This window comes from Phyllostomus discolor, chromosome 7 (assembly GCF_004126475.2).
Source record: "Phyllostomus discolor isolate MPI-MPIP mPhyDis1 chromosome 7, mPhyDis1.pri.v3, whole genome shotgun sequence".
NCBI lineage: Eukaryota > Metazoa > Chordata > Mammalia > Chiroptera > Phyllostomidae > Phyllostomus > Phyllostomus discolor.
This window is the reverse complement of record NC_040909.2, coordinates 128,627,846-128,653,489: the sequence shown is the minus strand read 5'-3', so window position 1 is coordinate 128,653,489 and position 25,644 is coordinate 128,627,846. Positions and strand designations below refer to the sequence as shown.

General features: G+C 42.5%; 1 protein-coding gene across 2 annotated transcripts in view; it reads right to left on the bottom strand.

The window, feature by feature from the left end:
* FAM91A1 (family with sequence similarity 91 member A1) overlaps positions 1-25,343 on the bottom strand; it is a 36,955-nt gene extending 11,612 nt beyond the window's left edge. Inside the window, exons 1-18 of one of the 2 annotated variants that reach the window (XM_028533926.2) lie at positions 25,007-25,343; positions 21,960-22,044; positions 20,849-21,000; positions 19,127-19,184; positions 18,391-18,458; positions 17,748-17,861; positions 16,548-16,638; positions 15,918-15,980; positions 12,288-12,394; positions 10,717-10,755; positions 10,094-10,206; positions 9,533-9,648; positions 8,593-8,705; positions 8,134-8,220; positions 6,132-6,264; positions 3,868-4,016; positions 1,733-1,867; positions 1,481-1,594 (exon numbers count right to left, since the gene is read on the bottom strand). In XM_028533926.2, the coding sequence (XP_028389727.1) occupies positions 1,481-1,594; positions 1,733-1,867; positions 3,868-4,016; positions 6,132-6,264; positions 8,134-8,220; positions 8,593-8,705; positions 9,533-9,648; positions 10,094-10,206; positions 10,717-10,755; positions 12,288-12,394; positions 15,918-15,980; positions 16,548-16,638; positions 17,748-17,861; positions 18,391-18,458; positions 19,127-19,184; positions 20,849-21,000; positions 21,960-22,044; positions 25,007-25,078 (1,809 nt within the window). In that variant the 5' untranslated portion in view covers positions 25,079-25,343. Of the gene's footprint in view, positions 1-1,480; positions 1,595-1,732; positions 1,868-3,867; positions 4,017-6,131; positions 6,265-8,133; positions 8,221-8,592; positions 8,706-9,532; positions 9,649-10,093; positions 10,207-10,716; positions 10,756-12,287; positions 12,395-15,917; positions 15,981-16,547; positions 16,639-17,747; positions 17,862-18,386; positions 18,459-19,126; positions 19,191-20,848; positions 21,001-21,959; positions 22,045-25,006 lie in introns of those variants that run through there. The other variant, XM_036031395.1, reaches the window with a different exon arrangement.
* Positions 25,344-25,644: the final 301 nt, after the last annotated feature.

The following is a 25,644-nucleotide window of genomic DNA, read 5'->3' as shown; positions in this document are numbered from 1 at the left end:
ATATTATGATATAAAAAACAGTAATTTCAGAGAAAAATCACTCCTTTAATTAGTTCATATAATAACTTGAATATATTTCTGTCACCCTGCTTCTATTTCATTGATACACTTATAATTTAAACACTTTTATAATAAAAGCATGGTTTTTTGTTGTTGTTTTTCATTTTTAAAATTTTATTTATTTATTTTTGGAAAGGGAAGGGACAGAGAAAGAGAGAGAGAGAGAAACATCAATGTGCGGTTGCTGGGGGCCGTGGCCTACAACCCAGGCATGTGCCCTGACTGGGAATTGAACCTGCGATGCTTTGGTTCGCAGCCCACGCTCAATCCACTGAGCTACGCCAGCCAGGGCAAAAGCATGTTTTTAATCAAAATCTTAGTTTTGTTGTTTTAAGTTCCAGTGAGATAATTTTCCATGGAATTTAATAAAGAAGACCCTCTTTTTTTAGCAAAAGCAAAACTCCTTAACAAACACTTTAAAACTCGTTCTCCCTACTTCTATTCCCATGACAGGCAGAGCCAAGATTTTTTGAGATCTTATGTGCTAAACACCGGGCTAAGCATTTCATGTAAATTTTCCATCTCATGCTTTTCAGCAATCTTATAAAAAAAATTTTGTCATCTCCATTTTGAAGGCACTCAAGTTCAAAGAGGTCATCTAACTTGCCCAAGATTACTAGTGAGTGGTGGAATCAAGGTCAGAACTTAGGCAGTCTGACTTGAGCCCAAGTCTAACCCATTCCATTGTGATATGACCCACTGCTGCTCCTACCCCACGCTTCCCCTGGGGGCTAATGTGCCCGCCCTCATGGTTCCATCTACCACCTACGTGCTGATGCTGCCCTCAAATCAATCCCTCCTGCTCGACCTCTCCTTAGAATTTCACAATATTTTCAATTACCCACATATCTCTACCACTCAAATGTCCCACAGACGCCTTGTGCTCGACATGCTCACGACACACACCATCTGCAACGAGGCAGCACTAAACACTCAACAGGGCGGCTACAGTAAAAAAGAGTCAGTTAATGCCTAGTTCTGGCAGGGATGTAAAATGATGCCGTCACTTTGGAAAACAGCCGGGAAGTTCCTAAACAACTAAACACAGATTTATCATTTGACCTAGCAAGAAAGTGAAAACATGAGTTAGGGGAACTAACTATACCAAAAAACGTAACTGTGCAGCTAAAATTGGTGAGCTGTCTGCTGCATGAACTACATCAATAAAGCTATTTTTAGAAGAAAAGAACAGCCACGTGGGTTATGGAAGGTGAGGCTGGACTCTGCAGTCCATGTGGCTCCTGCTACTCGTGTACTGCCAGACAAAGGCCACGAATGAAACCCAGGTCTGACTCCTCGTGTTTCAGTTTTAAGCATTCCAAATTACTGACATCCAACTGCAATGCAGCAGAATGATATACAAATTACAAGCTTTAAAATAAAAGTCCAAAATGGGTTGTTTCAAATGAAGCAACTGTACCTGAATCAAAACCGCCGAATGCGTTAAAGCATCATTCAACATCGTGAGCACGTTGGATGTAGGAACCACCCCAGGATCGTGGCCCCAAGACGTTATTAGTAATCGATCATAACCCTATGGGAAAGAAATGAATGAAAGAAAGACAAAATGGCATTCAGAAATGTGGGGAAAAAATTAAGAAAGTTATCTCTAAAACCGCTAACCAATTTTTACCCTACTCAAAAATAATTAAACAAATCTCATACAACATACCTGGAATATATCTGGCAGTTTTCGGAGCCTGGTACCTTTGGACAGCAAAAGGGATGGTGGTCCCTGCCCGGTGATGTGGTAAATGTACAGTTTAAACCAGACAGAGCTGACCTCTGGGATAGCTGGTCCAATATGCTGTAATCAGAAAGCAGGTAAAGCAAAGTGGTAACACCTAAGGAAGCCGAATTTCACAAGCTGACCAAGTACACTCTTAGTAACAGCTAATGCTGCTATTAAGCATTAATAACATATAAATGTTAACTGCTATCAACCTTATGAAAATAACTTTTAAATGCTCTGTCCAAACAGTTTCAGTTTTATGCTGTAGCGGAGGAAGTACATCTTATCACTGCAATTAAGAGAATGGAGTCTGAAGCAGGCCACTAAGGCCTGAATCCCCTCGCCACATCATCTTCAAAAGGGTCACCTAAGCGCTCTGTGCCCTCCTTTTGCTCTTTCGTGAGGAAACAATAAAATATCTACCTCACACGGATGTTGTCAGGTTGTTCAAAAAAGTTTAAAATAAGCAACACGTGTTGGAGAGGCTGTGAAGAAAAGGGGACCCTAGTGCACTGTTGGTGGGATTGCAGACTGGTACAACCACTGTGGAAAACAGTATGGAATTATCTCAGAAAAATAAAAATGGATCTGCCTTTTGACCCAGCAATTCCACTGCTAGGATTATATCCTAAGAACACTAAAACACCAATCCAAAAGAACCTATGCATCCCAATGTTCATAGCAGCACAATTTACAATAGCTAGGTGCTGGAAGCAACCTAGATGCCCATCAGTAAATGAACGGATCAAAAAACTGTGGTACATTTGCACAATGGAATTCTATGCAGCAGAAAGAAAGAAGGAGCTCCTACCCTTTGCCACAGCATGGATGGAGCTGGAAAGCATTATGCTAAGCGAATCAAGCCAGGCAGTGAAAGACAAATACCACATGATATCACCTTTAACAGGAATCTAAACAACAAAACAAACAAGCAAAATATAACCAAAGACACTGAAATAGAGGACAGGCTGACAGTGACCAGAGCGGAGAGGGGAGAGAATTTTAGGGGAAAAGGAGACGGGTTTACAGGAACAAGTATAAAGGACACATGGACAAAAACTGGGGTGGGGGGGTGGAAATGGGAGGGAGGTAGGGAGGACTGGGGGTGTGGACGGGGATGGGAGTAAAAGACAGAAAACTGTACTGCAACAACAATTAAAATAAAAGTAAAATAAATGAAAGTTTAAAATAGTACCTGGTATATAGTAAGCTCTGTATCAAAGTGTTCATTATTACTATTATTAGTAATTTCTCCCAAAAGGACTCTCCTCCCATTCACTTACAGTTCATGCATTCCTACTATGCCTAGAGGTTGCGTTCAAGAATAGGAGGAAGTGTGGAATGGGTGGGATTGGAGGGGGCACACAAGGGATTATAAAAAGAGGCTGGTAAAGGCAAACCTACAACCACAGGTGAACAGAGGACAGATGTGGGGGAGGGTATGCTCACGAAGACAGCTAGATCGGCACGAGCAACAAAATCAGCCTTGCACCGGAATCCCTTCCTTTCTCCTATACCGTGAACCCCTGCACACTACCTAGGAAATGATGTAACACTGAAACAGAGCGACATAAACCCTACTCTGAAAATGGTACAAACCACAAAGTCCTTGCTAAGTAAAAACTGGAAGGCATTTTCACAAGTAAATTTTAAAGATAACCAGAGTTCTACCTTTCCAGTACTATCTTTTCTTTTCAGTTTATGTAGTATCACAGCCCCATTTCTAAAACATTTCATTTTTCCTAATTAAACTAATCTTATCCCTCAAGGCAATCCAGACTCCCTTCTCACAGCATCCAAAAACATTCTTTACAAGACTGCGTTCAAGAAGAAAACTTGAATCTACTATGTCACAAGGCACTGCATGATACACAAATAAAACGCACCAATTACACCTCACAAATTGAACACAACATCTTACAACAGCATAAAACACAAAACTGCTTTGCGAGCCAGTGACTTGAACATGGTGTCTGCAAACGAGAATGAACCCCGTAGGACGGTTAGCGATCTTCTTCAAGCCACCACGAGAAAAACGAAACAGCAGCGGCAGCCTCCATCCACGTGGCCTTTACCTGAGGGGTGCAGCTGCTGACGGGCCGGATCTCATTGGTGAGGGGGGCCATGGACACGAGCAGCGTGTAGTTCTTGTTGAGAACTCGGCTGCAAGTCGCGGGGTCCAAGCCAAGGAGGCTTTCACAGCGTAAGAGATCCAGAGGAAAACCTGAATTATGACCAAGCACACACAGGGAATGAAAGACTGACAATATGAAACAAAAATGTCTAAAACAAAATACTGATTATCTACCTTTAGATTAAAAAATTTTTAAGACGGAATATTAAAAATGCCAAATTTCCTAAGGGACCACTAAGATGATACTTTTAAGGTTTAAAGCTAATCGCCTTTATTGCTGGTCTAAAAAGATAACTGTCTACCGGTATTTCTTTAGGCTACCTTTTACTTGAACAAACTGCCTGTTTTCCCCGTCTTCCTGTCCCGCCCAGCCGCTCCAGGGCAGCGGCAAACTAGGAGCGCCTGGGTGCCACAGGCGAGCTGTGGGCTTCCCTCCCCCGACTTCCAGTCTCTACAAAGAGCAGCACAGCCAGGTTCTGAGTCCAGCAAGAGTTCCCTGCAGCTGGTCCATACAGCATGAATTTACTCAGCAGGCACCAGATTTGACGGGTTCCAGTGTTTAACCCTCAAGTAAGATGCATCTAAAACAATGTGTGGCATGCTGAAAAGGCTCAGAAGCCTTAAGCGCAACTAGGGCCAGATTCTTAATGTAACACCATGCCTTCAGTAAAAAGAAAGTCTGATCTGGGACTGGGCAGAAGTACAAGACACAATTATTTTGCCAGAAAGTAAAATATCGCTCAAAAATTTTTTTTAAGATGGAGGCATGGCACAAAGAGAAAGGAGCCAGTTGGAAGGAAATCCCACTGGCAAAATCTGAGACACTGGTATCACAAAATAATTAAGAGACAGGAATGACTAATCCATACTAAGAATATAAAAGAATGCCTAGTCCCAACTGTCAAATAACTGTTCGGAATAACTGTTCGAGTTAGAAAAAAAAATTAAAGGGTGATCCAGGCAAGAATCAGCAAAGGGTGCCGAATCTAGAAGAAACACGGATGACGTGCAGGATATTTACATCATCTTAAAGTATCCGCCCAGACTGCTTACTAGTTGCAGGGTGGGGTGGGAGGAGAACAGTTAAGTAAACAGCACAGAAATCAGAAAACACATTAACTGTGCGATCAAAATTAGCATCACGATAGGGGGCAGGTGGGAATCATGTGCCCCCAGACGCCATGCCCTTAGAAGGACACACTACTTACTCAATATTCTGGACATGAATGCATAACCCAAATCTAATCACAAGGAAACACCACATACACCCCAAGTGAGAAACTTTCAGTAAGACCAACAAAAAGATACTACATTCTCAAAAAAAGTCATAAAAGACAAAAAAGGTTACAAATGTGAAAGAATGTGTGAAATCAAATGTTACAGTGGTGCGGAGAATTCAAAGTCCTGAGATGCAACGCTTGTGAACGTCCAGGACTCGAGCCAAACACTCCTACACTGGTGCTATCTCTTGCCCTGGCGCTCTCTCTCGCACTGCTGCTCTCTCGCACTGCTGCTCGGGTCACCGCACCTCTGAAAAGACTCTGCAAACACTTGCGCTCCCGCCACCCACAACTCAGGGCCTGTGGCACCGGGGCCTGAATTCTGATCCCCTCAGCTCAACTCAAGTTTGGGAACTGCCAGTCTGTCGCAAAACTGAGACTGCACCCCAAGGTGACAGCCACATTGGGGTTCACCAACTGATTAAAATTGCTACTTTCTTTTACTCTTTAAAAAGAGGTTACTGTTCTCTTGCCTAGTTTTTAAAGTAAAATACTTTAGTCAATAAATATTTCAGCAGTATCTGAATATGAAACCCTTGTTTATTATTTTTATACAATGGAATCTTTTATTCTTGAAATTTTATGCTTCCTACATTAATTTTGGCATCTGTTCACCCCTCAGAAGAGATGCCTGTTCTAAATTCCATCCAGCTACTTAAACAGATTAACACTCCAATCATTTTTTTGGTACTAATAAGATTTAAATACTACAAATGTCAGTGGCACATAAGAGGAGAAAAAGTAAAATAAGGTTAAGAAACAGCAACAAGCAAAGAAATTCACTAAACGAGCCTCTGGCTCTAAGTCCAATGTGCTTACACAAAATGTACGAAATAAATGATGATTAATTAAGTGAGCATGACCTATTTAAATTCTCAGAAGTTCCATAGGATCATGTCTGCAGAATCAAGGATATAGCTCATACCATAATTGGGCTGGTCTGGCTGTGCAGTCTGTGCAACTAAATCTTTATTATGACGAAGAAAAAGTATCGTGTTTCTCAGAGTGAGCGCGTGGTCAAAGTATCTCTGTGCTTCTCCTTCGCCAGTGCTCTGAACCTAAACCAAGAGAAAAGTTTTTCAACAAACACCACTCTTAGGCCATTCATTCTAATACATAACCAAATACTAGAGATATCAAGACATCAAAATCATTAAATCAAAAATTTGCCCAGGTAGTACCAAAACAAATTATTAACCCCAATCTCTATTGATTTTCCATTTGACGATATGTTTGAAGATGACAGAAATGACCCCAAGTAAAACTAACACTTTTAGAAACCAAATAATGCTAAATCACACCACTGTATAAATTATATGTCCCACGTATGATTCAAATAGGGTGCTTCAAGACCTCTAAGATCCATAGTCTGCTTCATCCAGTAAAGTACTCCAATGCATGGTCACCAACTGTGCCTCTAATTCTCATCACACTGGTCAGTTTTGTACCACTGGTTACAAGGGACAACAGAGCACGTGACTCAACAAAGCTGTTCACCACTGCTGAGTACACAGCTTTACTTCGTTCAATGAGGAATTACTGAGCCCCTCTTCCGTGCTGTGTGCAAGGACCCGTCCAGGCCATGAGCACAGAGCACCGAACAAAACCCCTGCCTTCTTTGGGCTCACGTTCTCATGCATGATCTCTGACCCCGAGTCTGCCACCTGTTTGGTATGCAGAAACACACACATCCCAGAAACAACACAGAACACGGACGGACAGGTCTACGGGGGAAATAACTAAACTAGATTTGCATTAAATAAGACCAACCAATTAAGTTTAATCAAACTGAGGCTTCTTAAAAGATAGCTAAGAAAGTATTTTAAAAACTAAATTTCACACTAATAGGCTTTCCCAAGAAAGACTATGTGACAAAAAAGAATATAGATCTATAAAGTGTAAAAGTGATGTTCCAACTTGCAATATTTGAAAAAAGACTAGATGAGGTAAGAATAATACAATTCAGGAAAACAGAACGTAAGTGTGCAAGAATATAATAAACATGTATTGGCAAAAGGTAATATACAATAAGAAACAGCATTAACAAGATGTTAAAAGTATTGATGGGAATAATGGAAATTCAAGGTAAAAGAGATCAATTAATAAGAAGAATTACCTCAAATTGATTTCTACACTAAAAAAGTAAAAATCCTACGGAGAAGGGGCAATGAAAATGTTATAAGTAGACTTTTTTTTTAAACATAATTTCTAAAAAATCATCAAAAATTCTCTAAACAGCCCATTTAACACACAGAGCTCATCACTAAAGCACAAAAGGTGCCACAACTATCGATCAGTCAGGAAACAGAGGAGGCACTCGAGCTGTTTGCACGAACAGCAGAGGACGGAATAAGCACCCAGGGAAGGAGAAACCCCAAGGGCTGGCCAGATTCGCAGCGAAGGGAACCAGGGCTGCCCTCTCAGGGGAACAGGTGGGTAAGGGCAAGCAATTAGGCTGAGTCTCCAAGAGGCTAAAAGGGACGGTGGGAGGGGACAGAAATATGACACCCAGGGATACTGTTTCAGATTTCAGATAAGTGGAACAAAAACTTTAAATGAAAATGTTGAAGAGGAAATCATAGAGTTACACCAAAAATAAATAAACAGATAAAATAAAATTTAAAGCCTATTTTAGAAAAACACAACTTAAAAAAATTCACTAGACTAAGATTTCTATAACCTTATTTCTTCGTTATATCAAATTATGCTATTAGATGAGATTCAAAAAATTATTTTTGAAGTCACAGAATTCATTCATGCACTCAGTATGCTTAAAGCTAAATGACTACCACAGTATTCAGGTGGGGAATGAGGTAGGAACAAGCAAGAATACACTAAAACCCTACATAAATCATTCACTGATGGTTTATCAAGCAGGAAAAGGTTCCAAATGCGCTGGCAGCCCCTAATAAGCAACCCAGCTTTACCTTTTCTAGTTCTACAAGGAAGCTGTCCAGAGACTCATCTGAGAGTTTGCCAACTTCGAACATTGTGACTGCGTGGCTCTTCAGGTTCTGCGATAAAGCAGCAAAAAAAAAAACAAAACAAAAAAACACGTTAAAATATATCGTCGTGTCTTATACAAGTAATTTCAAGTTCTAGGTCTCCTTTTATGTTGAGCACAGCATCTTACATTCATGTTATGCTTTCCAACATATTTAAACTTAACGGTGCGTGAGTAGAGGGGTTTATTCTTCTAGTTACAAAAGTACCCGTCACATAACAGTTACTCTCCCCCTCCATGGAATATAAATCAAAGGCAGTCATATTGTCATATTGTCAATAAATCTAGTGACATATTTTTAAAAAGATACAGAAGCACTGAATTACTTTACATCTAATCTTTGTTTTACGCATTTTTATATTTAAACAAGAATTTGACTTACTGGTGAAAGATTCCCCATCATTAAAAAGGCAGTGAGAGTGGAATCAAAGAGAAACGCTATACGCTTTGTATGTCCTGCAGACAAACTCAAACTGCTTACACTGGCCGTGTCAGCTGAAAAAAATTGTAATTTAAAATCAAGTAAATGAAAAGTATTCTTTGCTTATCATTTGGAATGAGAAACTATTTCATTTCAGCTTTATTTAATAACCAGAAAGTACATAATTAATATAAGCCATACTGTCAACGTATGGGTCCCAGTACTAATCACCAACATGAAGTTTTTTAAAAAATGTATTTTAAAGGCACTCACTTTTGTAGTTAAGTTCTTGAAAAGCAATAATTAACCAAGTCTTGATCTGTCAGATCAATAGTCCAAGCAGCCTAACCTCTTCAGACAGGTCACCTGGCCCAGGTAACAGAGCTACTGGGGGAGAACTGGGAGCCCACGCTCTGCTGCTCTCCCCTCGACACAGACCAGGCGCGGCTCCCCACCCCCTAGGCTTTGCCTCCCTCCGTGCTCAGCCCGCGCTACAGCTCCCTTCCTCACCTGCGAGCTGGCTCTTACTCATTCTTAGCCCAGATACTGTCTCTTCCCTGAAGGCTTCCCAAACCCTCCAGGCAATAAGGGGGCCCTTCCTCTCTGCTCCCCACAAACACTGCACCATTTCTCACACTGCTGTGGTTTCTGCAGCTGCACTGCCTTCTCTCCCTAGACTTAATTCTTAGAAGAAAGGTACCATGTTCTTGTCCATCATATACCCTTAAGACCTAGCACAGTGCCCAACACCTTGGTCAGTACTCACAGACTGCACATCGAATGAGTGAACTCTGGAACAAACTGTAAGATCACTAAGTCTCCAGAGCTCCCCCGTGAGTGTGCGTGCAGACACACGCCTTGTCTGCAGAGGCACTGCACATCACACCGAGTCACTGCTAACCTGCGTCTTCTTGACTGTTGGTGTCGGTGTCAGTGGCGGACGAGGCTTCCTGCACAGGACTCCTGCTCTCCCCGCCGTCCCACGACAGCAGCATCTTCTGTGGATCTAAAGTGCTCCTGGTAACGAAGAAACCACTCACTTTTAGAGATCTTGTGCGTGGTCTTACATAAAAGTAGTCAGTGAAGTCAGAACTTAAATCACAAACATCCACCTGCACCAGTCCTACTCAAGCCTGACACTGAACTGTAGCCCCAAAATGCTGCGCCCTCACCGGACAAGGATTCCTAACCAAGGCCTACAGATCTTCCCCAGGGTTCCGGGGAATTTGAGAGCCCTTTAAAATCACCATATACGTGAAATGTTGTACATGCTTGTTTCCTAGGGTTCTTAGTTTCCCTCAGGTTCTAAAAGACTCATCACACATAAAATTTTAAAAGAACACTAATATATAGGGTTCACTTCAAATGATGGCAAATTAAGTAAAATTTTTGTATGTGAAACTGTATTGTTATATTTTTTAAAAGGAAAACTCTAAGATCTCATACGAAATAAATGAGTTACTTTAATCTGTTTATGGATGGAACATTTTTCCATGATGAATGAAGTTGATCCAAGTTTATCACTTGTCCCTTCTTATGGGCAAAGCCCAATCGGCAGTACATCGACACAGCATTCTGAAAGAAATACATACAGGAAATGAGCATTTCAAATACACCAGACATCAGAATCCTTGCAGACAAAATGTGATCACAGACTATGCCTACACGTCCTCACACATTTTCATCCTGTAAGTAGAAAAACAATTTCCTGTGCACCGATTCTTCCCCTCAGGTCTTCACGCACGGAGAGAGGAATGCGCCCAGTTCTCCGGCCTGGCCTCCCTAGATCTGTCCCCAGCGGCGGAGCTGCTGCCTTAACGACCTCATTACAAGACGCCCATCAGCCTGCCTCCCGATCCGCAGAGAAGTGTGGGCGCTCCCGTGCACTCCTCGGGGTGGGCTGCTAGTGGCGGGCCCCCACCCTGCCCCTTCCTATCACGTAAGCCCCCTGACTGTGCACACTTCTCCCACAGCTGAAAAGAAGCCCACTGCCTCCGTTTCTAGGGAGCTTATCAAGACAAAAACCTAAAATAAAATCCGTTCAGTATTTACATTGTAAGTAAAAGGAGTATAAAAATTACATACCTTAACAAGGGATAGGTCTATCTCAAGCACGTTTGCAAGCTGGAAAATGAAATTAAAAACTGTGTGACATTCTTAGAATTATCAGCATATTAACACAGTTGCAGTAGACATTTTAACCATAATTAGAAAAATTTTTTATTATGAATAATTGAAAGACTGAATGAATTTTGAAATCAGAATTTTCTGCTTTCCATATCTTTAAGATGCTTAGAGTCGTACAAATCCAGGTAGTGACCTTAACAACTTAAGGTTCTTTCCTCTTTAATTCCGTCTCATTTAAAGTAAGGAAACTCCCAGAACATCCTTTTACTAGACAGTCACGCAGTGCTTGCAGGCAGGGCTACAACCTGAGAACCGCACCGGGAGCCGAGTCCGTGCAGTGCGAACACCACACAGCGTACTGCTACAGGGCCCGGACGGCACCGCCCGCACTGCAACGCCCGCGCTGCGCTTTCACGCTGCTGGCAGCAGGGGAGGTCTGTTTACACCCGCATCGCCACACACGCGTGAGTGAGTCACGGACTCGCTGCAGTTTACGCCCTCCAGCTGGCTCTTCTTTTGGCGATGCGAGCGCCTGACTTAAGCTCTGACTGCAGAGGACTCCCCTCCGAGAAAGGCTATCTGGAATAAACGCACTGCCAGCCACAGGACCGAAGAGCCAGGCCACCTCCCCCTGCCCCCGAGACTCCGGTGTTCTGGATCTTGATTTCCGTAACTGACCACTGGGGCTAGACGTCATGTTTTGGAGATCTTAATATCAATAACTAGCATTTAAGTTACTTAGGGTTTTTTTCCTGGACATCCCTTCCCCTCCCCCTGCCTAGTACACTCCAAGGCCTGTAAGTAGGAAACTTGTTTTCTTCAAAGTTTCCTAATGGTGACTGCTGAAGGGCATCTTACAATTCTAACAAGGAACTGCAAGGGTGGCCCCCGTGAAACACTGGTCTAGAAAGGGGAACAGTCTGTGGGCAGTACACCAGGCCCATCCCCCACAAACAGGGGTTCACTGTGCCATGTGTGACCTTAGGAAGGCTACCATGTCACTAGACCGTGGCACTTTTTCAGCTCCATTATAATCTTATGGGACCGCTGTCATAAATGCAGCCCCTCTCTCATGGTGTTATGCAGTGCAAGACTGTAAAGCCTAATAAAAAGTTATTTACCAAATTTTGTAAATGCAGGAAATAACTTAAGAATAATGACTTAAGTATATTAATAGTCCATGATCTACCCAGGTATAGATTTTTAAAACACCTTGACCATATCATTAAATAATTTTAACTACTTCACACAAACTTAACTTATAATCTGGAGGTTAAATTCTTTTACAAGCCCCTGGCTGTTATGTCTCAGTGGACTGAGCGCCGGCCTGCAAATCAAAGGGTCGTGAGTTCAATTCCCAGTCAGGGCACATGCCTGGGTTGCGGGCCAGGTCCCCAGTAGGGGGTGTGCAAGGAGACAACCACACATTGATGTTCCTCTCCCTGTTTCTCCCTCCCTTCCCCTCTGTCTAAAAATAAATAAATAAAATCTTTTAATAAAATTATTTCACAAGACGTTGATACACTTACCTCTGCAACATTAGTGTGCTCATCTATTGACACAAATATCTTATAGAGTAGAGTTTCAAAATAATCACCCTGCACTCGATTCATTACAAAACCTTCAAGAGGAGGAACTAAAATAAACAAAACAGACTTTTCTCAGTAACATAACTCTATAAAAAAGAAAGCATTAATTCAAATATCTATTCAAAAAGAGAAACCTCTAACTTAAAATACTGAATTCAGCTTTTGACTCATCTTATCCACTGGACAGTAAGTGCTCTAAAACCACCAAAGTTAAGGTCACATCAACCCTGCCCACAGAGGGAAGACTCCAGCAGCAGAGAGGAATCTAATCCCCAAGGACCTCTGCACACTGCAGAGGCAGAGGAGGTGCTGAGGACAGGGCTTGACAGGAAGGCAGGGGGACCCGGGCTGCTTCAGAACAGGGAAGGCGGTGGAGGCGGGGTGGGGCTGAGGCAGAGCAGCAAAGGACTGACTGGCTGGCCGGGCCACACGAAAACCAGGTACGTGGAAAGCGCTGGCTCGCTGCCTTTCTCCCGTCACCCCCACTCCACACAGAGAAGAGGGAGGTCACCTGTGTGACTGCCACCCACCGTTTACCAGCAATCCTGGTATACTCTGCTCCTCGGGCCTTTCTAGCCTGCGCCCTCCTCAGCAGGAAGAAGGCCAAGGCCTTCTGCGGCACAAGAGACGGCCCAAGCTCTGCTCTCCACCTGGAAGTTTGTTCGGACTTGTTTCCATCTCTTTGGTCCAGGTGCTCTAATCCAGTGTAACAGAGCAGTCTGCCCAGGCAAGAACAGAGGCACTGCGCCTTCCTCTGCCTTACGCCCTCTGGGCTCATTTCCCCTGAAAAAACTCTGAGAAGGCAGAGTGTTTGGGCATCCAACCCACGGGCTGTGGGCCGAGTGCAGCCCAGCATGGCTATAAATGTGGCCCAACACAAAATCATAAATTTTCTTTAATCCTTTTTTTTGCTCATCGGTTTTCATTACTGTTTCTGTGTATTTAATGTGTGGCCCAAGACAACTCTTCTTCTTCCAGTGAGTCCCAGACACACCAAAAGGCTGGACGCTCCTGGTAGCCACAGCAGAATCTGGGTACCCCTGTGTCCTAGACCCTAATACCATCCAGCTGCATCCCAAACCTGTATCGCTCCCAACAGGGAGAAGTAAGATAAAATCGTGAGCAGGAAGATACCACGAAAAACCACAACATATAAGACAGGACTGGTTCTTCACTTCGTATCTGGGTCACATCATTCTCTGAGCTTGTGCTCCCCGTATTCCAGTCATCCACATACTTTTAATGATCAAAGGTTTCTTTTCAGAAATATTTTATAATTCCCGTATTTGATGTATTTAACCCTTTTCCTACACTATCAGTTGTGTAATAATTAGTAATAACAAACACTTACTGAACACTTACCAAGTGACAGACTACTGCCAGACCCTTTACACGTGCCCATGTGCTTAGTACACTTTGGGAAGGATATACAAGAATCCTAACAGTAGCTGCTGCAAGAAAAATAGGTTGGCTAGGGACAGGGGTGGGAGGCAAGTGTTTTTATACTCTTTTGTAAATTTAGAATTTTATATCATAATTATCGCCTACTCAATAAAATCTTCATAAAAATAAGTGAACATAAAGAAACAGCAAGGAATAGCCAGGAAAGTTATAAAGAAAAGACACAGGGCAGGCCTGGCTGCAGCCAACATTAAAGGTTACTTTAAGTCACCGTAGTAACAATAACAGGGTCTAAGAATAAACGCACGTGAAGAAAAAGGACGTGAGAACTAATCCAAATGGAGGGAAATTGCATGGATGACGGAAGCCGTGCAGAATTCTGTTCAGTGGTAACGAGTTACTGGAAAAACGTGCTACCATTTATCCAGATGCTGCTGGTTATCCAAATTGGGCCCTTATTTCACATCAAATGTGAAAATAAATTCAACACCACAGTTTTAAATAAGTATGATTGAAGTTTTAAAGAATTTTTAGACTATTTGTATGTCCTAGAAGAACTCTATGCAAGCATAATAGAAATCTAGAAACCACGAAAGAAAGAGGAGACATAAAAAGTAAAGCGTGAAGTATGATGATGGTGGACTAAATGTATTTTATTTAATAACGGACCCTTCCATGATTATTCTCTCCGAAGTATCTCCCTCCCCACATTTGTTTGTTCCGCCACCCCCAGGACTTGTTTTCTGCGGAAGCACATCGGAGCTGCTTCCTTTGAAGTCGCCGTCAGGTGGCTCTTGGGCTGAATGTGACGGCTTCCATGTTATCAGACTGCTCTCCTTTCACGGGTTATGCCAACCTGGGGACCAGCCGGAGGCCCCGTGCAGACAGCAGTCACAATACCAAGGCTCTTGTCTGTGCCACCAGAACCTGCCAGGCTGGAGCCTGCAGGAACGGGACACTGCAATCAAGAGCCACCCACTCAGCCCTTCTCTGCTGCTTCCCCCAGGACTTCGTGTTAACGCGAGTCAGTGTCCAAACTGGCAGCATGGACCGAAAGGAACTGCTCAAACACCGGTCTTTTCAGGTGGATCTCGAGGAGTCCGTGTGAGTTCATAAGTAAGAGTGGGGACCCAAGGAATGCTTTCATGTCTTCCAGGGGTGACAGCAGACCACTACCACCTCTGTCTGCCAGAAATCAATTCCTTGTCAAAAGCTTCCAAATTTTAAAACTAGCATGCCTGAGCTTAAAACAGAATTCATGTCTATACGTGGTTCCAAATGCCTTATTGAAGCATCATCAACACAGGCGGACAGGAAGATCAGGACACTCGAGGGCATGATAACCAGCCATGACGCACACTGATATGCAGGAGTGTTTCTGCGATGAGCCCTACCACCCACCTGTCGGTTATTAATAGTAAGGCCATTCCCTGGAACTTTCTGACACTTTCTATTTGATTACACAAATATTAAATATCTTAGTATGGTAAAAGATACCACAAACACGAAAAACAGCTAAAAGGGTATCCTGGAACACATACTTGTAACACATAACCTAAACATAACAAGTGTTTCTACAAATTGGTAAGAAATCTAACCTACAGGAAAAAGCTATATCCTGTGTTCAAAAATGTTAATGACATCACTATTGTAGCAAAACACTGGAAATAATCTAAATGACCTGCAATAGGTGATGAGTTAATGAATTAATATACCCCTCAGTGTAGAAGGAAATATACAAGGGACTTAATTTTGATTTAACTGGAGGGTAAAGTAGGAAGGAAGAAATGAAGACAAAAAAGACGGCAGTGACATGAAATATGAGGCACTGATCAGTGGAAACGGAGCATACACAATTCTGTAATATTACTGAATACATGTAAAAACTGTGATGCGCTAAACAGTGACATAAACTTAGAATAATTGGATTTAGGATTGTGAGGAATTTAACCCACATTTCTATTATTTTAATATAGTGTACACATCAAATAATATAAAAATGAAAGTAAGGACTTTAAGTAAAACCACCATAAACACATCACAGAGTAATGAGAAAATGAATGTCTTTCCTTCTTTGGAAAATTCTAACACCAAAGATCCTGGAATGATTTGTGTCTAACTTGCCAGAACCATTAAAAAAAACACTAAAAAATATTAGCACACACTTACCTGCTATACAACTGTCATCAGATATTGGTACATCCAGATAAATAAATCCTTTGTTATATAAACCTATAGAAGCAAAAATACCTTTTAGATGGCATACTAAATATTTAAAAAAAAAAAGTGATTCCTGATTTTCTGTAGTAAACGGGAGAAAAGAAAGGGAAGGGTCAAGTCAAGGAACGTGTATAAAGGACCCAAGGCAAGGACAAGAGGGGAAAGGATTAATGTGGAAGTGAGGGGCGGGAGTAGGGCAGGGGAGGGCAATGGGGAACAATGGGGACAACTGTAATTGAACAATACTAAAAAATTTTTTTTTAAATAACAAGATTCATACAACTGAATGCCATGTGAAAAACAAAAAAGTAAAACAGAAGAATTAAGTTTTCAAATCTGAGCTTCCCTCATATGCTCAAAACAGCAATATTTTTCTCATGATTCATTTGTATAAATTTCTAGTGGATGTGACTAATTACAGCCACAGTGGAAAACAATGGACTACGGTCACATTTCACAGAATAACATGCCTCTAGGAAACATTACTATTTTTACCTAATTAATAAAAAGTTGCTACTAACTTTAATGACTTAAAACATGTTTTTACGTTGAAAAAGACCAGTTCTACTAACCACTTACTATGTACTACATTGTAATCTAGTGATCCAGCGAGCTGAGGACCTGCATCGATGATCTTATCAATAGCGAATTTCTCAGACAAAGTGCATATCTAAGAAAAGCAAAATATTTTCAATTAAGTTCGGTCCAAATTCACTAATTCATATCCCCTCAAATCTATTCATGTTTAAACCAGAACGACATACTTTTTTCATTTTTCACTCCAGAATTCTAACAGGCTCTGCACATCAGCATCGACTAAGGTGCAGGAAGATGCTGCCGGCAGAACTTACAGAACAGAGTAACCATCAATAACAGCACCTGTGGTAATGAACGTTCACAATAAACACCAGTCTTTATTCCTCTTCTTTGGACTGAAATCTGACCCATTTGTGATTCTGAACCTTTCAAAAATAAAGCGGATTCAAACTGCACATGGTTGCCACAAGTCAGAAGTCCACTATCTCAGGACAGTCTGGCGGCTCTGCTAGGAAGTGCTCACACTGATGCAAAACTTCCGAGCCTCCCACTCATGTAGCTGTCCTCTGGGGTAAAATGAAACACGAACAAAAAGCCCACATGCTCACTCACATTCCCTCAGCCCCCCAGACATGGGACCTGGTCCCTAAGGCCCTTGTCCGTCACCCCACCCTGTTCCCGGACACCAACATCTCCTCTACAACGCGCAAGGTGCACGTGAAATGTGGCCCAACCACTGGCAATACCATTTCCCTTCACTTTGACACCTGGGTTCAAGTCCTGGCCCTTTCCTACCACTGTGCCTTGAGCCGTCATTTCTCCGGGCTCACTTTCCTCACATGTGAAATGGGGTACAAAGCATACACACCTCAGGGGCTGTCCTGAGCATCAAAGGAGACAGCATAAAAGTGCTGGAACAGTGCCGGGCACACCTAGCACACAGCGGGTGCTTAAAAGGGCCGGCCGACACGACTGTCGGTGGCTGCAGCATCACACCCATCCACCCGAAACTGCTCTCTGGTTACAATCCCCAGGGGGCTGTGCACGAACCAAGTCGAGTCCCCCTCATTATTCAAGAGCATCTTGGGAGCCCACCAGTATTTCAGCCTACTAAGATCATCCTGTATTTTGAATTTGTTTGATTTTCTCCAAGAAAACCAAATAGTGTTACTTTTTAATAACACTTAGAGAACTACAGTTTACAATAATTTTTAAAATAAAAACCCTTTTCCAGATAACTACCTTTATGTCATCTTCCATGATATATCCAGCCTGCACCACCCACCACGCCTCTATGGCAATGTCCACCGGCTTCACTGGGAGAAGATCACGGGCTGTTTTCCTTCTGAAAAATTTCTGCAACAGTACAATGGGCAATCAGTCTAAATTTACTACTTTCTTTTTTCTCAACCCTGTAAGAAGACTGTTTCTAACGGGCTAATACCTTTCTAAGTTTGAGGATGGAGAAGACCCTACTCAAATTACTTCAAAGTAAGTTACATAAAAAGACTAATCATTAAATTTGGACCTAAACCCAGAAACTAAAATCAAACCCAGGATGTTTTTGGAACATCCTGCTTTTGGAAAAGTGTACTCGTTGCACTCACTAAATAAACCCAGGGAGTGGAATGAGCAAGAAAAAAGACCAGCAGGACAAAATCAATTTTTAAAAAGAAGCTACATGTTTTATGCCTTCAACTGTTTTAATTAAATAATCACTTAAACCATAGCCTAGAAAATACTGAGGAGTTTTTGTACGGTTTCTGTATTAGCTATATTTTACGTGACCAGAGAAATTACAGTTCATTGTCTCTAACACTAAAAGTTTGCTCAGCCTGTGCTGAGGAGGACAACACACGAGAAAGAGAGGGAGGGACTGACTTACTTTCGACGACCTGCACTGATTCATTAGGTCAATGTACTGGTTCCTTCCTATGCCGAGAAGCCTTAGACCTGAAAGAAAAAGACTTTCCTTTAAAAACTTCTAATACCTCTTGAAATGGCAGCACACCTGTGGTCTTTTAGGAAAAAAACTCTTGGCTTTTGTTCATCTTTCGATTATTGGTTGGCAACATCAAATTAAAAAGAACTCTTCGAATAAATACACAAGATAATGAAACAGAGAGATGAACTCAGGCTGACACTTTATTTTTGAAAAGCAGAAGTCCTTCCAATTTCAGGAAGTCAAAGTGTACTTCTCAGCAAGTTTCTTCTTACATAACAGAACTATGTCACATTTCAAATAAGCATAAAATAAGCATAACACTAGCAAATTATGTTAGTCACAAGTGTATATCATGCTGTAAAAATATCGTACACAAGTCTTCTTCCCTCACTTGTTACACAACACAGCCCAAGTATCAGAAAAAACTCCATGCTCTAGAAATACATAGGCTAGTTTCATTTTTCTGATTCTAACACTGAAACATTCCTCTTAAGACATTTAGACTAGATGTTACACTTGATTTGTATCACCTGATAAAATTCCCGTCAACAGTGACGCTTGCTGTTCCCCTCTTTCACATGTCTCAGGCACAAACACACATTACAACAGTGACACAACAGCGTGCATGCACAAAGACACACAAACACCACCTCCTTTGGCACAACTGAATACTTACAGTCAGCAGCAGTAAAATTGGGCAGTGAATCATAACTTTTCTCACTGTTCATAATGTCCTTTTTAAAAGAAAAAAATACAAATTTTTAAGTGCAAAATGTCTTTAGACAAAATATGTGTAAATATATGTATTTCTAAGGCAAACAGAGGAACAATAATTGTTACATGAAGCACTGAGATCAGTTTAGCAACCCAAAGCACGCAAGCCACATCGTGGCAGTTAACGTGTGGTCTCAGCCTTGTAACTGAAGATGGGACGCTGACGGCGCGGTTGCTCCTAGCACTGTCTGTGAGCCGCAGGCCGCTGACCTGCAGCTGCTGCCCTGTGGAAACTAGGTAGGGAATACCTCCGTGAGAGCTCAGGATCCCAGCCTCTCCGCGCGTCACACCTGACCCTAGACTCTCACCCCGAGGAAAGGCCCAGCAATGGGTCGCAGCCCCATCAGCACACACCTAAGACAGGCACTGCCAACAGAGTGTCTGACCACTTAGTCATCTTTGCTCCTACGAGTCCCCATCAGCTGCAGAGTTAAATTCAGTATCCAGCTTCTTCCAACTCCCATCTGGTTTTTTTCCAATAGTAAACCACCTGTTTACTGGGGAGATAAGACCCATTTTCAACCCCAAAGCTATACGCAATGGTGTAAGAACAGAAACCAGACAGCATGTGGACATAGCTGAAAGCTGGCAAATGGGACACAACCTCCCTCTAGTATCTCCCCCAAACCTGTGGACACCACCAGAAAAAGAGTCAAAGAGGCAGCAACACCTCTTCTACTCACTGATCAGCAGCCACCTGCACCATGCTACTCTGCGTCTCAGGGAAGAGACGGACAGGAGCCTAGGAGCTTTCTGTCACAGCTCACGCTTACTTTGCATTTCCTCCAAAGGAGGGGCACGGGAGACAGAGGACTGCAGGAGTGCCTGTGAGTAAGGGGCTTGAGGAGATAAGCACAGGGAACTCGCACAGAGGGAGCCACAGCATACAGGAGCCAACAGCACTGCTAGTCCAGCATCCCGCCTCCTTCAGTTCTAGGCTCTCCCTGTTCTTCAAGTGGCCGGTAAGCACCAAACGGCAGACTCAAATGTAATTTAAGCAGCAAATGAACATTAGCTAAATACTGCCAATCTCTACATAGATCTCAGCTCTGAAAAGTATGTAACTGGTATTTACACGTATTCAACAGAGGACAAAAAACTGCCTTTGGCAAAACATCTGGAAGTTAATAATTACAGAAAGATTAGCAGCCAGGGCTTCCAAAGCAGCTCTCTTTTTCTGACACATGTAGTCTACACTGAATGCTCCATCTATGCCATCATTTATTGTCGCTACAGTTAGTAAACAGCTAAGTACATTAAGTTTCTCTGAGCTTAACGTTCAGTTCTGTAACCCACAATTTTAACCTCAATCAGGCAATAAAAGCAATAAATGTTACACAAACTCTGCTAACATAAATGACTGATTAATGTGATAACAGCACGAGGTAAACAAGGCTTTCAAGAACACAGATTAAAAGGATATGTTTCCACTGTGAAAATGTTGACAATGACAACTATTTGTACAAGTGTGGCTAGAACCGTTAGCTTGTAACCACCAGGCCCTTTTACACTGTAAACTCAGAAACAGTGAAGCTGAGAGCGGCAGAGCTGCTCACCATCTGCAAGTGTCCCTGACATGTAGTCCCATCCCATTCCTCCTGGTTCAGGTCCGCGGCAAACTCACCTCCATAATCCCAGTGTAATAGGAAAACGGTGTTATCCTCAGGCCCTTGACCATAATATCCGATAAATGGTAAGGGTACAGCATGAGATGGTCTCGACTATACTTTAGTAGCTCCTCGTAGTATTTGCGCTCATCTCTCTTGACGTGTTTAACTGGGGGAAAGAAAGAAATTCACCAGTTTTTTTTTTTAGGTGTCTTATCCTTACATGTAGTTATAAATGCATTCAGAAACACTTTACAAACCAATAATTAATTTAAAAGTATATAAATTGGAAGAGAATGAATAAAGTAATCTAAATGGGAAAAAAAAAACAATTATACCATAAGAAACAGACTTCAAAAGATATAAGTACTTTGGACAGATAAGTAGAGAAATAATTCTTACCAAATCAAAAGCAAAGTGAACATAAAATGTATCTCAAAAAGGTATAAAACATTCAACCCCTTACTATGTCACTTCGCAAGATAGCCAAACTAAATGGCAGTTTTTTATAAAATCAAGTCTATTTTTAAAAAGTATCTGTTGGTTTTTGTGATTTAAATGTAAAGAGACATCTGACTTCCATGGAATAAATTTAAAAAGAATGCCCATCTCTGAAATACTACGTTTTTAAAAAGTAGCAAATGGGAGGGAAGACTAGAAGGACAAGGGAATAGACTAATCAAAGTAACCTGAGCAAAAAAAAAAAAAAAAGCAAACATTAAAACATGACCCTAACTATGTTTAAAAATTGTTCCAATTATTAAAGAAAGAGTTCTCGCTAAAGTTATATTATTTGGAAATCTGTGCAGACAAAAACAAAACTCAAAGTCAAAAGTTATTAAGAACTAATGTACTTCTTTTCTGGCATAGTTCCTTATCTAAAGTAAAAAGAGGGCATTTGAATCAAGATCAACATTCTATACATAAAACAAATCCATTGACAATACTCTAAAAAGAAAACTCTATTTGCTAATGCAAATTGTTAGGTGGGACAGGCCAGTATAGTTTCTTAAAAGTCTGTACGTGGAATAATTTCAGAACTACAACGTATGTACTGAAGAGAGAGTTATGAAGATGATAATTCAGCAACAGTCGATTTCACCTCGATGCAAACGTGTCTCTACTCACCCAGGTTATTTCTGTACCGCAGCTGATTGCGGATACTGTACAGGACAACCTGCTTTTCGTATTCTCTCTGCGCATTTCCAAGACTCTAAAAAAATTTCAAATAGATTTAAATAGATTCAAATAGATTTAGCTTCTAAACTATAGTACTCCCCCTCCACAAAATTACAAGACCGCAACCCCTAATTTTATCCTGAATTCTCTAATTCCCAGAACTGAATAAAGAAAACTTTCTTAAATATTATAATACTTTCTGCTATAGTTTTACAGCAAAATTTCAATGTGTTTACTTTCAGTCTACCTTTCTAAAAGGACTTAATAAAATTACCTAAAGTATTTAATATCAAATAAAAGAGCCATTTGAGAGCATAATTTCATATATGTTAACACAGCGCTAAGTTCTACTCATAAAGATTTTCCTCTTGGCTGTCCCCAATTTATGAGTATTGGTTAGATGGATGGTTTCTCACACCTACATTTATTTAAATTGAAAAATGGCGACTGAGGACAGAGCCCTGTCTGATAATTATTTATAGCTGAATGATATGATTAAGATTTCTGGAGAATGCACATTTCAAACGTACATCTCTAAATTTAAGATTACTTCTTTAAAACATCATCTTATGCTCTCTTAGAAAACATTTAAACCATTTTAGAATTCCAATATATTTTAATAATCAAAACACTTGCATGTAATGTTTTAAGCTCCAAGCTGAGCTCTCGTGAGAGCCAAGAACATGCCTGCCTGATCACAGTCAACATTACATCCAATGTGTTACCATAAACTTGGTTTAACATGTGACTGCTGACCCCCTTCTAATTACTAGGTACGATCTTTCAAACGTGCTATAAAATAAAATTAGACATCTTAAGAGACTAATAACATAAAGATCAGAGGTTTCAATTATTATAGTTCTTACTCATAGGTTTTGGAAAGCCAAGGTAAATGCCCATACACATCCTCTCCCCAAGGCAATCTTCCCACAAAACAGATGAAACACCCATCTACATAAACTGGCAAATAACTGGAACCACTGGTGGGTGGTGTTTTAAAGAAAAAGAGAGGATGTGAACAAATTAAAAATCTTTCTTCCTGCAACTAGAGTATTTATCTCAGGTTAAACCAACTCATACTACTGTGGAAATGTATGTGCTTCTGTTATTTTTATCCATTTTAACATTACGAGTAGTTAGGACTAAAATTCATTGTAGAGAAACTATTCTACCAGTCACTACATAGCACTAAAGCTAGGGAAGTACTGGAGATGTTTAGGGGATTCAAAATATTAAGGCTTTCTGTAAAACCTTTAAAGGGTTTCCTCTAGATCTAATGCTCTCTCTTTAAGTGATCTTACCAATTTTTAAAAATTTAATGTCACATTTGCACCTAATTTTAATTAGGTACTTTTGATTACAAAAGTAATCACCTAAGCTCTGTGCTCTGTGATTACTTTTAATAGCCATGACTAAGGTTTAGAGATATTTCTACTAGTAATAAAGGTCAGTCATTCATGTCAGACATAATCGAATCATCCAGCTTTCTTCCATCATGCTACATTTAGCTTTGTGCAAGGAGGAGCAGAGGAAAAAACGGAAACAAAGAAAAGGACTGTGGTTCTTCCAGCTGTGCTCAGACATGCCACAAAACGCGAAGAACAGAAGGGTCCACCAAAGCCTCCATTCACGCTTAACAAGAGAAACTTTCTCCCTCAGGTGGAGACTCTCTTTATTTTTCCACATCAAGATAAAATGCCACGTGGGCAGCCACTGACAACCAAGAATTCTGAGCTCCTTACATTTATCTTCCTACTGTCCTGTTTTCTTGAAATCCTAAAGCGAAGACATTTTCTCTGCTACACGATGCACTGCCAAACCTTAAATTTTTCATTTCCTACAACTCAGTCCCCAAGTTGGGAGAGGAGGCGAGAGTAATATCCTTACACCATTGCCACCGCTGTCCCAAATTCCCAAATATAACTGCTCAGCACCAGTGGCAAACGGAATTTCACTCTCAGCCAAGCAGAATGGGAGGAACCTGAAGGTCTGTCTACGATCAGAGAAACAAACGGTGCTCCCCATGTAGCCCGTACCACCACCTTCATATGCTTTTACACCACCTGCCATGGTACATGTTTACTCACTCACTATCTTTCTTCACTAAAATGCAGGCTCCATGAAGGCAGGGTCTGTCTTGTACAAGACACTGCACCCAGCAGGTGTTCAATAACTGTGTTAAATGACTGAGTAAAATTAAACTCAAGCATTTGAGTTACCTCTCAAAAACCGCAAATCACTTCTGTTGAAACGTCTGACAAACCTATCTTCTCACGAGGACAACGTCCATCGCCAAGTGCAAAGCCCCTTCAAAATCTGGATCTGACTGCTTTTTCAGCCTCCCCTGCTGCCGACCCCCACGCACTCACGAAGCCCCAGCCCCAAACACATCGCTATGTCTCCACCTCCCAACTGCTCTAGAAACGCGCTTCCACTCGTTCGAGCCTTTTCAAACGACTTTCCTTCTCCCTGGAAAATCGTTATCCCCTCTTATCTCCTACTCGTCCTTAAGACCCAGTGTAAAGGCCTCCTGTACACATCCTCGCGACACTCCCTGGACAGTAGTGCCTTACTTCCTCCTCTGTGCGCCCACACACACGACAACCCAGGGACGCAAGAGCTGCTGTCACCTGTAACATACTCTTTTGCTTCTCGTCCCTCTCCACCATCCCGGAGTTCTGGAGGTCAGTGTGCTACATCTCCGTTTCGCAGGCGCCTAGCCCAGTGCAGGGTTGAAAGGAGGCTTCGGGCAAAGGCGCCAGGCGAGTCCAGTGTATGGTAACATCCCATCCCTTTTAGCCACGGCCCCATCCTGCCTCGGAGGCCCCAGAGCAGTCCCCTCCTCATCCCTGAGCTGCGGGTCGGGTTTCCCGAGACCCCAGCTAGGGGGAGGGCGGGAGACAGCGGAGAGGAACCAGCCCCGGCCCCGCGGGCGCAGCCAGCAGGTGACGGCGGGAGGCGGGGACGGGCCCCCCGGCTCCAGGTTGCGACCTTACCTGCTTCACGTTGGCCGGCAACTTGCTCCAGGGGTAGTTGTGCCGGATGTGGAACTCCACGTCTATGTTCATGATGCCCGCAGCCCGGGCCAGCAGCGGCGCCCACGACCGCGGCTGGAAAGACGCCTCCCGCCTGCCCGCCCTCCGCCTGTCAGGGGAGCCCACGGGAGGCCCCGCGCCTCACGCTGCCGACGGGCCGGACAGCCCCATGGCCGGGGCTCCCGACGGCTCGGCGCGTCCCGGGCCACGGGGCACAGGAGCAGCGAACACGGGCTGCAGGGAAGCCACAACAGCTTCAAGTTTCTTCCTAGTTTCGCCCCGCCGGAAATGGCTTTGGGTCACGTCACTTCCGCTCTCTGGCGCGAAGCCGGAGTGCAGGGGGCGGGGCTCCGGGTTGGCCTCCTGCCCCGCCCCCTGCACTCCGGGGGCGGGACCACGAGGTAGAGGCCAGGGGTTCTAGAGTAACCAACCGCCCCCTGCCCAAGTCCTTCGTCTCCTGTCGTCACTCTCTGGATGAATTAAAATAGGCGCCTGAGTTTGCATTGCTGTTGTTGGACAACCCACTTTCCCCAAAATGTGACCTTAGGAGGCCCAAGAGCAGGCGATGATAGGAGACTTGAGAAGCAGCCATAGCTGAC